Source organism: Leiobunum rupestre, chromosome 7 (genome assembly GCF_980474605.1).
Source record: "Leiobunum rupestre chromosome 7, qqLeiRupe1.1.hap1, whole genome shotgun sequence".
Taxonomy (NCBI): Eukaryota; Metazoa; Arthropoda; class Arachnida; order Opiliones; family Sclerosomatidae; genus Leiobunum; species Leiobunum rupestre.
The window spans coordinates 59,166,703-59,180,229 of record NC_143390.1 but is presented as its reverse complement, the minus strand read 5'-3'; the positions used below and the strand labels follow the sequence as shown (position 1 = coordinate 59,180,229).

At 40.0% G+C, this 13,527-nt stretch overlaps 1 protein-coding gene across 1 annotated transcript in view; it reads right to left on the bottom strand.

Annotated features, from left to right (window-relative positions):
* The window catches only part of ath (ATP-dependent RNA helicase DHX33), a 71,276-nt gene that overhangs the window by 31,584 nt on the left and 26,165 nt on the right, over positions 1-13,527 (bottom strand). The window contains exons 13-15 of the mRNA XM_090152766.1: positions 12,362-12,460; positions 11,710-11,784; positions 8,909-8,999 (exon numbers count right to left, since the gene is read on the bottom strand). Of these exons, the coding sequence (XP_090008892.1) occupies positions 8,909-8,999; positions 11,710-11,784; positions 12,362-12,460 (265 nt within the window). The remainder of the gene's footprint in view (positions 1-8,908; positions 9,000-11,709; positions 11,785-12,361; positions 12,461-13,527) is intronic.

Below are 13,527 nucleotides of genomic sequence, written 5' to 3'. Positions count from 1 at the left end.
GGTATGTTGGGGTTTCCACAAACACAACCACCACTGTGTCTGAATAGACATCTAAGGCCTGCAACCGAGCTCACCTTAAACCAAGATGAGTGTAAAGGTGCTGCAAATTAATTTTCACCACTGCAAGGCAGCCACTGCAGTTCTCTGTAGGAGGTTCGCAAAGGAGAGCTTCGACGTCGCTCTCATACAGGAGCCATGGACTGCCAATGGAAAGATACTTGGTCTCCAAAATGCAGGTAATATATTCTATGATTATAACTCTGCTACACCCAGGGCTTGTGCACTGACACGCAAGGGCATTCAGGCCCTTCCGCTCTCAGTGCACACCTCCAGGGATATTGCCACTATAGCCACTCTTACTCTTGAAGGTTGGGTAACGTGCCTTCGGAGGCCTTAGAGCGAACTATACAATAATTATTCTATTATAATGAGATACTAGTATTTCTTAGATATTCCCACCAAGGGAAGGCAGCCACTGGGGGACCAACTACAAGTGACTAGTGGGCTAGCTGGGAGTTAACCACTCCCATACTATTTCCTGACTGCTTCTAACCACTGACTCTACAGTTCTGCTTGAATGCTTCTTAATGCCTCTCTCCTACCTCCTTTTATACTAACTCCCACACTGGCGCCACCACCGGTGCCCTTGGGAGTTAGGCTTGATAAGATAAGGGGTATTGGCCATTTGGCCTACTAACAAATATGGCTGCCACTGACTAAGTTGGCTACATTCCCCCCCACTTTGCAAGAGTGGATTTATTTTTTCAAAAATAAAACACAATATATGGTAAAAATAGTACAAGAAAAGTTTAAGTTAAGTTAAATGTCAAATTCGAGATCCTTGTCCAAGAATGGACACATCCTTGCTCGGTGCTCACAGCTGGATTTCAGTTGCAATAATTCAACCTCCAAATCTTTCTGCATCGTAGGAAACCAAAAATCGCGACGAAGGTCGGCTAGCTGACCCCGGTTATGGCAAGCGGCTGCATGACATAAATCGTAGAACCGGTGCGTTAGCTTCTTGGGTAGCATGACCTTGAAAACCCCAGGAGATGGTTCGCACATCAGGAAACCTTGACGCAAGGAAAAGCACTCCATACCAGTGATTTTTCCGGACTGTCTAGTGACAAGACGTTCAATGAGGGATTGACACAACTCATCTTGGCGCTGTAGGTCTCTAAATACGGGGAATGGCAAGATTCTATAACAAAGGTGAATATCATTGAAATGCCGATACGGAAAGTCAGCAAGTTCATTAAGGCGCAACAGGGTTGTGGACAGGAAACGATCAGTCACGATATCTGTAGAGTTAATTCGTAATGGTAAGTCTGGTAACAGAACCACACTAGTGTCATCTTGAAGGGGTACAGTCGCGATGGCTGGAGGCTTTGAAACATTTCCATGAACCACAGAAACCTGCCCTGTAGGAGAATCTGATACAGCAGCAACTGACTCCTCTTGTGATGACCCCACTGGCTTGGAAGCAACTTCAGAGCAACTGGACATTTCAGACGCATGTTCATCCTGATGCCTTTGTCGTGAAGCGAAATGACTGACTTGAGTCTGCTTGTCTTTGGGTTGGACAAATGAATTACCCGCTTGTACAGCGATATCGGTCAGCTCAGAATAGCTGGATACAGTCTGAGTTGATGAATTATCGACATCTAATTCTGTCTGACAGGATGACTCTCGGCTGCTAATGATAACTTCTGTCTGACATGATGAATCTTGACTGGTAGCGATAACTTCTGTCTGACATTCATCAGAAGCAACCTTAGCCGGAACTTGGTATGACACCTCGCAAGTATTGACCAAAGGAGAGCAATGAGTGGGATCAAATGACTCTGCGGATGACACTGCGACATCAGTAGTTGAGGGATGACCACACTGAAACGAAACTTGTTGCTTGGACAATACAGAGTTAAATTTATCAAATTCTTTTAGTATACCAGATAGTAACACTATCAGGCTCTCGTCTTTAGAGAACACTGCCTCAGAATGACTAGGTCTGTAATGCATCCGCCTTCCATAGGCATAAATCTCAGCATTCAAGCCACCACGCCCGTAATGCTTCACTCGTTTATTGCCAAATGGCCTGGCATTAGGGCCACCAGCACCATAATGCTTCCACTGCTTGTTAGGACATCTGTTGGCGTAATGACCTTCGGTCGAACAACGCAAACAAATGACGTTTTTCTTCGCTTTATTCAAAGCAAGGGGAACCACATTTTTAACTAACTCATTTCGTTTTTGAACTAAATCATTAATATTTGAAAGCAACGATTCAAAATAAGTGGCACAGCTTACCGCCATGTTGAAAATTACAAACGCGATGTTTTAAGACGCAAATATTAGCCAACTTAGTCAGTGGCAGCCATATTTGTTAGTAGGCCAAATGGCCAATACCCCTTATCTTATCAAGCCTAACTCCCAAGGGCACCGGTGGTGTCGCCAGTGTGGGAGTTAGTATAAAAGGAGGTAGCAGAGAGGCATTAAGAAGCATTCAAGCAGAACTGTAGAGTCAGTGGTTAGAAGCAGTCAGGAAATAGTATGGGAGTGGTTAACTCCCAGCTAGCCCACTAGTCACTTGTAGTTGGTCCCCCAGTGGCTGCCTTCCCTTGGTGGGAATATCTAAGAAATACTAGTATCTCATTATAATAGAATAATTATTGTATAGTTCGCTCTAAGGCCTCCGAAGGCACGTTACCCAACCTTCAAGAGTAAGAGTGGCTATATAATTGGTGGCAACGGAAAACGGAAGCAATGACATGGTGGCTTGCTTCAGAAGGTATTTATAAATTTCATCTGAGTTCTCTGGTGGTGTTCTCAGTAGTCTCCAGTAAGCGGCAAGTTTAGGTGTAACTTGTTAAAGCTGTTTGGGATTTTAGAGATCGTTTTTTTTTACCCAAAATTTTCAACTTTGATATGATGGCTGTCCCAATCCCTAGTTCCCCTATTTTGATTATTTACGGTAATTTACGTTTTCCTTTCACATTGCTTTTCCAAATCACTGATTGTAAATGTTAGGCTTAGCTTTTGAATAGATTATTAATAGCCAGTTTGTGCCAATTGCCCTCGACGTTATTTTCGAAACGTAATTAATTTTTAAAGTTTTACGCATCGCGGATCGGGCGTGATTAGATTTTGGCGTCCACACGTGGCAAAGTTTACATTATTTTCCCGCCAGTTCTTAAAAGGTGTCAAAGCAATGGCGTGATTGGCGTCTGCTAAGTCATAGCCTTCTAAATACTGCTTAGTCGTGTATTTAGTCGCTTTTTAGTAACTGTCCATTTGTCTATTTTTTCACGTCTTAGTTCTAAATTAATAATTAATTTTTATCGTTTTTTTTTTTCGCGTAATTTTTTTTTTTTTAATATTTGCGTCTTAAAACATCGCGTTTGTAATTTTCAACATATATTAATGATTTAGTTCAAAAGCGAAATGAGTTAGTTAAAAATGTGGTTCCCCTTGCTTTGAATAAAGCGAAGAAAAACGTCATTTGTCTGCGTTGTTCGACCGAAGGTCATTACGCCAACAGATGTCCTAACAAGCAGTGGAAGCATTATGGTGCTGGTGGCCCTAATGCCAGGCCATTTGGCAATAAACGAGTGAAGCATTACGGGCGTGGTGGCTTGAATGCTGAGATTTATGCCTATGGAAGGCGGATGCATTACAGACCTAGTCATTCTGAGGCAGTGTTCTCTAAAGACGAGAGCCTGATAGTGTTACTATCTGGTATACTAAAAGAATTTGATAAATTTAACTCTGTATTGTCCAAGCAACAAGTTTCGTTTCAGTGTGGTCATCCCTCAACTACTGATGTCGCAGTGTCATCCGCAGAGTCATTTGATCCCACTCATTGCTCTCCTTTGGTCAATACTTGCGAGGTGTCATACCAAGTTCCGGCTAAGGTTGCTTCTGATGAATGTCAGACAGAAGTTATCGCTACCAGTCAAGATTCATCATGTCAGACAGAAGTTATCATTAGCAGCCGAGAGTCATCCTGTCAGACAGAATTAGATGTCGATAATTCATCAACTCAGACTGTATCCAGCTATTCTGAGCTGACCGATATCGCTGTACAAGCGGGTAATTCATTTGTCCAACCCAAAGACAAGCAGACTCAAGTCAGTCATTTCGCTTCACGACAAAGGCATCAGGATGAACATGCGTCTGAAATGTCCAGTTGCTCTGAAGTTGCTTCCAAGCCAGTGGGGTCATCACAAGAGGAGTCAGTTGCTGCTGTATCAGATTCTCCTACAGGGCAGGTTTCTGTGGTTCATGGAAATGTTTCAAAGCCTCCAGCCATCGCGACTGTACCCCTTCAAGATGACACTAGTGTGGTTCTGTTACCAGACTTACCATTACGAATTAACTCTACAGATATCGTGACTGATCGTTTCCTGTCCACAACCCTGTTGCGCCTTAATGAACTTGCTGACTTTCCGTATCGGCATTTCAATGATATTCACCTTTGTTATAGAATCTTGCCATTCCCCGTATTTAGAGACCTACAGCGCCAAGATGAGTTGTGTCAATCCCTCATTGAACGTCTTGTCACTAGACAGTCCGGAAAAATCACTGGTATGGAGTGCTTTTTCTTGCGTCAAGGTTTCCTGATGTGCGAACCATCTCCTGGGGTTTTCAAGGTCATGCTACCCAAGAAGCTAACGCACCGGTTCTACGATTTATGTCATGCAGCCGCTTGCCATAACCGGGGTCAGCTAGCCGACCTTCGTCGCGATTTTTGGTTCCCTACGATGCAGAAAGATTTGGAGGTTGAATTATTGCAACTGAAATCCAGCTGTGAGCACCGAGCAAGGATGTGTCGATTCTTGGATAAGGATCTCGAATTTGACATTTAACTTAACTTAAACTTTTCTTGTACTATTTTTACCATATATTGTGTTTTATTTTTGAAAAAAATAAATCCACTCTTGCAAAGTGGGGGGGAATGTAGCCAACTTAGTCAGTGGCAGCCATATTTGTTAGTAGGCCAAATGGCCAATACCCCTTATCTTATCAAGCCTAACTCCCAAGGGCACCGGTGGTGGCGCCAGTGTGGGAGTTAGTATAAAAGGAGGTAGGAGAGAGGCATTAAGAGTCATTCAAGCAGAACTGTAGAGTCAGTGGTTAGAAACAGTCAGGAAATAGTAGGGGAGTGGTTAACTCCCAGCTAGCCCACTAGTCACTTGTAGTTGGTCCCCCAGTGGCTGCCTGGTTGCATTCTCTTCCCTTGGTGGGAATATCTAAGAAATACTAGTATCTCATTATAATAGAATAATTATTGTATAGTTCGCTCTAAGGCCTCCGAAGGCACGTTACCCAACCTTCAAGAGTAAGAGTGGCTATATTCCACTTTTACACAACCACCACTGTGTCTGAATAGACATCTAAGGCCTGCAACCGAGCTCACCTTAAACCAAGATGAGTGTAAAGGTGCTGCAAATTAATTTGCACCACTGCAAGGCAGCCACTGCAGTTCTCTGTAGGAGGTTCGCAAAGGAGAGCTTCGACGTCGCTCTCATACAGGAGCCATGGACTGCCAATGGAAAGATACTTGGTCTCCAAAATGCAGGTAATATATTCTATGATTATAACTCTGCTACACCCAGGGCTTGTGCACTGACACGCAAGGGCATTCAGGCCCTTCCGCTCTCAGTGCACACCTCCAGGGATATTGCCACGGTAAAGCTCATCACGGAAGGTGGGGAGGTTACTATGGCATCGGCATACCTACCATACGACGATGCTCTTCCCCCTCCCTCGCAGGGGGTGACCAGATTGGTCAGCTACTGTGAGGGTTCGGGGAGGAGGCTAGTCATCGGTTGCAATGCTAATGCGCACTTCGAAATCTGGGGCAGCTCAGACTGCAACCAGCGCGGTAACGACTTAATGGAATATCTGGTTAGTACAAGACTTCACATTTTGAATAAGAACAAGGTACCAACTTTTGTTACTTCTAACAGAAGTGAGGTCATTGATCTAACACTGTGTACAGTAAATGTCGCAGATAAAATCAAGAACTGGCATGTGTCTAACGAACCGTCTTTGTCGGATCACAGACACATTTGCTTCAATATTCTGGTCAAACCTGTATGGGCTTGTACCACTATTCGTAACCCTAGGGGCACAGATTGGTCCGGTTACAGGGAAGACATAAATTTCTTCCTAAAGGGTGATAGGCCACGGCTGTCATCGGTGTTGGATCATTATCGACCCCTATCACCGCAACTGTCCGGCAAAGCCTGCCAACCGGCCAAGGCTAGTGCCTTGGTGGAACAACGAGATTGGCAGGCTGCACAAGGAAACTCGTAGGCTCTTTAATAGGGCAAAGAAGGGGGGTGATTGGGATGCCTATAAACGCACCCTCACCACCTACCACAAGTCTATCCGCGATGCCAAGAAGGCTTCATGGAGAGAAATCTGTGAGAACATAGCGGATGTTCCCAGTACGGCCAAATTAATGAAAATTTTGGCACACGATAATACTAAGCATCTTGACACCATTAAGTTGAAAGATGGTAGTTTTTCCACGTCCGGTAAGGACACTCTGACACATATGTCAGATGTACACTTTCCGGACTCTAAGCTCACTAGTAATGGTAACACTGACAATCGCCCTTTAAGGATCAATCGAACCAAAAGGGAAGATTGGGCAGTGGCGAATAAGGTCGCCACGCATTCCAGACTTATATGGGCTGTAAAGTCATTTAAACCCTATAAGTCCCCGGGACCGGATGGGATTTTTCCTATCCTCTTACAGGAGGGCATTGATATTCTATGCCCTATGCTGCTGAGAATCTACAGGGCTTGTATTGCTCTAGGGCATTTAACTAGCACCTGGAAGCTTTCTCAAGCGATCTTCATACCTAAGCCTGGTAAATCTGATTACCTGGAAGCTAAGGCATCAAGGCCAATTAGTCTTACCTCTTTTCTCCTAAAAATTCTGGAGAAAATGGTGGACAACTATATTAGAGAGGAGGTTCTTTGCAACTCTCCTCTGTCGGCTGCGCAGCATGCTTACCAGAAGGGCAGGTCTACTGAGACCGCTCTGCATGGTATCAGCAGCTGCCTGGAAAAAGCAATTGAGCACAAGGAAATTGCGTTAGCAGTTTTTCTTGATATTCAGGGAGCCTTTGATAAGGTCTCCAGCGCAGTTATACTTAAGGCTGCGAAAAGGTTTGGTATCAATGACACATTGTGCCTTTGGATCAAATCTATGATAACTGACCGAAAAGTGGTATCCTCCTTGCTGGGTGACTCCCTTATGGTCTCCACCAGTCATGGTTGCCCACAGGGGGGCGTTCTTTCTCCCCTTCTGTGGTGCCTGGTGGTGGATGAACTCGTTCGGAGGTTGAACAGGGGAGGATGCCGCTGTTTCAGTTACGCCGATGATATTGCTATCATCATTACTGGGAAATTCCCGGCAACAGTGAAGGACGTAATGAGGAGGGCCCTAGCATCAGTTGAGAGCTGGTGCAGGGAGGTCAACCTCATGGTTAATCCTAATAAAACTGTCTTGGTTCCTTTTACTCGTAGAAGGATAAAAGGTATGTTTGAGGGTATTTCCTTATTTGGAAAGGACCTAGTGGAGAGCACCGAGGTGAAGTACCTCGGGGTCATCCTGGATAGCAAACTAACATGGAAACCACACCTTGACTACATAGTCAAGAGGGGAAAAATGTTATTTTGGAGAACTAGAAGTGCAGTTAGCAAGACCTGTGTACTGGCTGTACACCATGATCATTAGACCTATCCTGTCTTATGCAGCTGTGGTCTGGTGGCTAAGAGTTACTTTAAGGACTGTGCAGTTTGATCTGCGCAAGCTGCAGAGGCTGGCTTGTGTCGGCATTAGAGGAGCCATGAGAACAGCCCCAAGCACTTCTCTGGAAATACTCCTGAGGTGCGAAGGTTGGGTTCATTGGCCCAGAACCTGCTCTCCCCATCTCCCGGGGACTTGTACGCGGCTTGATCTCCAAGTTTATGTCTGATCGTCAACTCAGACAATGGTCTGAGATTGAGGGTCAAAGGCAGGCCAAAGAATTTACTCTTGGTCCTTCTAGGGAGAGAGCCAGAGAATTACTCTCGCTCTCTAGGTCCAGTATTAGGATTGTTACTGGCCTACTTACAGGTCACTGCCATCTTAACAGACATTTAACGCTTATTGAGGTCAGTGATGACCCGATTTGCAGATCTTGTCTAGCTGAGGAGGAAACTGCCTCACATGTACTCTGTAGCTGCGATTACTATGCAGCCCAGAGGTTTGAGCATTTGGGTATGCATCGGTTGGAGACGTATGACGTCTCTAATATCACGGCCGGGCAGATTTTAAGCTTTATGTCGGCAATAGGACTTATTTAAGTCATCCAGTTTGGGGATGCACAATGGACCTTAGGTCGAAGTGTTTGGCTTGCCACCCCACTCAATAATAATAATAGCTTAAGAATAAAATTGCTCAAGCCTTGAAACCCATTCCATTTCATCCTCAAACAGAGTGAGATCATTTACATCAGAGACGGAAATGGTGCCAATCTCAAGCCATAAAATGGAAAACACCAAGAGGTACATGACTTTTGAAAACAAATTTATAGTAAGAATCTTAGTGTTTTAAGCTGACTCACTACTTAATTTACATTGATTTTAACACATTTTTAGTATATTTCCCTCATTACGCTGGATATAAAACAAAAATTATTTCCTCAATTGGCGATTTTTAAATTTGAATGACGTTTTCCCTCAGTAATGTGTATTTAATATAGCAATATTTTTGGCCTTTCTTAGTGCTGGAAACCAATCTGATGAAACAATTAAATGTCATTTAAACGAATGAATTAGCACTATTTCTGACTATGATTGTATCCCTAACCCCCATGCATAAAAAAAATTAACCAAAACTTTCAATTACTTCTTTAGCAGGCTTGTCCATGAAATCAAACTCTCTAACATTTTCAATTCCAATTGCAAGAATTTGTAGTATTGCACTTGATAAATTACACCTACACATAATTAAACAATATAAAACATTAGGCAAAGTTTACACAAATTTTAATAGGTATGGAAATAGAAATGATTAAATATAAATATTTATCTACAGTGAATTTAGATGAACATTTTACCATCTTGTAATTTTTAAATTTAAAGGATCAGCCTGTTTTGGGTATCTGTTTTCATCGTTAAACAGGTTTAATAATTACTAATTATCTGATTTCAGTCAAACCTAAATAAAAATTAATTTGATCAATATTATAATTAATTCAATATTATACTAAATTAGACAAATTAAATTTTGAATACGTCAAGTTTGGTCAAATCGAGAACACTAATTTAAATGATAAAAAATCCTAATCCAAATTTTATTGAGCTGACAAAAGATCAAATCTAGAGATGAGTCAGGTCACCTATTTTTTAGAAACTTCCTGCCTGACCCGATTTAAAATGAGCACTACCTTTCAACGAAAAAAAAAGCCTGGCCTGACCCGCAAAATATTAAATTTTTCATGCACGGCCTGGCCCGAAACAAGTTTGGGACAGGCTGGGATTAAAAAGCTCGATTAAATAGGGTACCCGGCTCGTCTCTAATCAAATCTGAACTTATACAATTCCCAAAAATTAATAAAATCATTTCGTAATAAGTGAGGGCAATATGGCTTTCAAACGAACCAGGAATTCATGAGGTTCTTGGTATATAATGAGTACTTAATTTATTTCTAAAAGTACTTGGACAGCTCAAGTCAACTACTTAAAATTTGTCAATCTTCAAAGTCAGGCATTGATGCCTGATATAATTATGCATATAAAAACTTATATGAATGCCATTTCCTTATTTTGATTTTTGAACATTATTTAATTTAAGTATGATCTTGCATTCATATAAATTCGAAGACCTGTGTTTAGTTTGTAAAATCTCTCCTTACTGGTTAAAGAGGATTTTCTCCAGAGTTCTTTGGTTTCCCCTTTCCATGAAAAGTTGTAGGGGAAGGGAGGGGACTTTTCGTCCCCTTAGGGATATATAGCCTATGCTTTCATTGCTCCCTTATTCATCTTGCTATCGATTTAACAAATAATTTAACTTTTTTTCAAACAAAATTTTGTTATTTGGATTATTTTTTACGTGTTCTGCGTAGCTGGATGAATACCATTTGTGGTTTTAACATCGTTTTTATGTTCATTTAGGCGGAATTTGAAATTTCGTTTGGTTTGACCTACATATACACTATTGCATGAACAGTCCCGATCAAATGTTTCTGGCGGTTTTCTATTGGCAACCATTTTTTTTTTCAATTTTAGGTAGTGAGCCGAATGAGGGCTTCTATGAAATGAGGGCTTCTATGAAAGAATACCCTCATGAAAATAATATAAAGTTAAAATTAATGCCCTACCACCATTAGGGCGTGAGCAAAGCTGGAAATAGCCAAATACAATTTGTCGTGTCTAGGCTTGTTCGAAGCGTCATAATATTCAGAAACCAAATCTGGTTTCATTACTGAAATCGGATTTGTGGTTGTAAAGTTATTGAAGAAATAGTGATGGTGGGAAACATGAAAATTAGCCCTACTTTATTTGTTAAGTGAAACAAAGCAAGTGTGAAAGTAGTATTTAAAATTATATCGCTGGCGACCATGAAAATTTTTGCTCAGCCCCAAATAGTGGCGTTGAAAGCTCATAGAATTGTGTGTGATAAAAGTTGCACTTCTAATTGATGGAATTAGCCGATGAATGTGAGCTATTGACCGGGTGTCAGTTTGTAATATATATTTAATAGCGAAAACAAAATTGGTGAGATTGTATCGTAACTAAAAAGCTCTTTCAGCCTTCAAGAAATTAAACTGGCTCTTCAGGAATAAGTAAGCTTGTTTCCAGCCTAAACCAAGAAAGAGCAAATTTTTAAAATAGCCATTTTTCACCTTTTTTGCCGAGAAACGTGTAGTCTTAAGAATATTGAATAAAGCTTACGTGATAATTTTATTTCAATGATTTTCTAGACAAAGCATATTCATTCCTCTACCAAGGAGGTGTAATTACACCTGCTAAATACCAAATACTACTTTCATTGGGCATAGATACGACAAATTGTATTTGGCTATTTCCAGCTTTGCTCTCGCCCTAATGGTGGTAGGGCATTAATTTTCACTGCATATTATTTTCGCGAGGGGATTCTTTCATAGATGCCTTCATTCGGATCTCTAACTAAAATAGAAAAAAAATTACTGCCAAGAGAAAACGGCCAGACTTTTGATTGGGACAGTGTATATGTAGGTCTAACGAAACAAAATTTAAAATTTCGCCTAAATGAACACAAAAACGATGTAAAAAACAACAAATATTATTCATCCGACTTAGCAGAAAACGTGAAAAATAATACAAATAACAAAATTTTGTTTGATAAAAGTAAAATTATTTGTAAAATTGATAGCTTTGTAATACTAAATTTAAGAGAATCTCTAGAAATTGTAGATCATAGTAAAATAGATGTCCTAGTTCTTTCATAGCTAATTTTTAGAACACTTAACAGCAATATTAAAAGCTGTAAATGCCCCTCACGACTCAGTACACACCTGCTTATGTTACAGAACGGTAATGAAACTAGTCATGGTCTCGCAATATTTTAATGAATATTTTACTATTCAAAAGTGGTTCTTAACTTATTTCTAGTGAAAGTAGCAACAGATTGAGCACAGGGACCAAGTTATGTTACATAAACCCTACCTTTTAATCTCTGGTAGAGCATGATCTACCATTTTTTCATATTCTTCCATGGTAAAGAGCCTATAACAGAAACCACTGCAAATACAGAAAATAATCAGTGGTAATAATTGTGAGCATTGAGATATAATTTTTGTAACAGCATCCTCTTGTAAAATATCATAAATGCAATGCAGTTTCTAAAGGGATTTAAGGATATTTCAATGCAAATTTTTGCAAAGAATCAGTCACAATAAAGGGTTAATGAATGTTTGAACAAATAATGAAAATATCAGAAAGCTAACAAAACACACCAAAATCATTTATTTAAGAAACAATGTTGATACGGTTAATTCTAGGTTTGACCACATGTGGCGTAGCGGTGCCAAATTTAAATTGTAAGCTCTATAGTACAAATGATGTGACGACGCTTAATGCAGCAGGCCATTCCTAAACAGGCACGCAGAAGGGCAGTGTTGCCATTGTCTATATACTTATAAACTAGTCATTATTAATAATAAACTGTTCAGTTTGTTAACCAGTTGTTTCCATTCAAATTACAATTGAACATTAACAAATGTTATTTTCTACTTTGACTGAATTGCATTGATATTGTTTAAACCATCCAACAGCTGCAGTTAAAAAAGTGGTACTTCAAAACAAATCGTATATTTACTTAGATTCTCTTCCAGCTCTTCCTGCTCTTTGCCAAGCTTGAGCTTTAGAAATTCGCTGCACTTTCAAAAGATCAAGCCCACTTCCTGGATGATATGTCCTATTACAAAAATTTAAAAAAAAAGTTCTTAGAGTGAATACTTAAAGTTGGCAGTTCAGTTAAATTATTTTGACATATTTACAGCATTATAACCATCTAGTCCTGGGAAAGCTTTTCATGGGCACAGCTTATCAAATCAAAGCCTAATGCTAATCATACTAGCTGCGTCAAATTTTATAACACCAAAAAAGCATTCGGTCTTAATTGGTAAATATCATTTCCAGCATATACTAATAACCTCAATATAAAAGCAATTAATTTAAATAACAAATATTAATTGTAATTTGGGTTAACAAATACATGTGTACACTGAAATTAAAATCAATGCTTTAAAAATAAGAAATTTGATTCAGTTTATTTGATTTGAACTAAATGAACCCAAATTATCAGTGAGTTATTTATCCAATTAATGCTAGATGTAATTTCTGTCACCCCCTACACGATCGTCATCCCTAACTGAGTATTTTAGTAGGGTCTAACAATTTTTCACTCAATAAGACAGAAAACTAGTTGAGCCACAGTGTACTAGAGCTTTTTGCATGGTAAGACGAACTATTCGTTTCCTAACCTCTCTCTTTAACATATGGCTCAGCAAAAATATTTCGCACAAATCTGTGTTAACTAATAATTTTTGATAATGTGTTTATGGTAATAGGCTAATATAGCTCGCTCTTTATCTGTAGCAAAAATCTTCATCAAATAAATTCCTTTTAAACCTTAGAGAAAATGAAAACTTTTAGAAAAATTATGCATAGATGCACCATGCAAAATGCACAAACGAAATTAATTTCATACAAAAAAAATGATAAAATATCTGTACAATTAACTTTTAGCAATAAATTACAGAAGTATACACTTGGAATGTCTAGGGTTTCATTGGGACGGTGATAGGAAAGCCCGTTGAGATAAAGACGGGGCTTAACTACGTCAAGTGTAAGACGTAACACGACATTTCAAATTCATTGGCTCGAGGTTTGACGCGAAAAGAATGCGTTGTCATAGTAACAAATAGGTGGTCTTCCCGCGCAAAAAAGGCTTATAAAACAATGGATGTAAAAACTTCAATT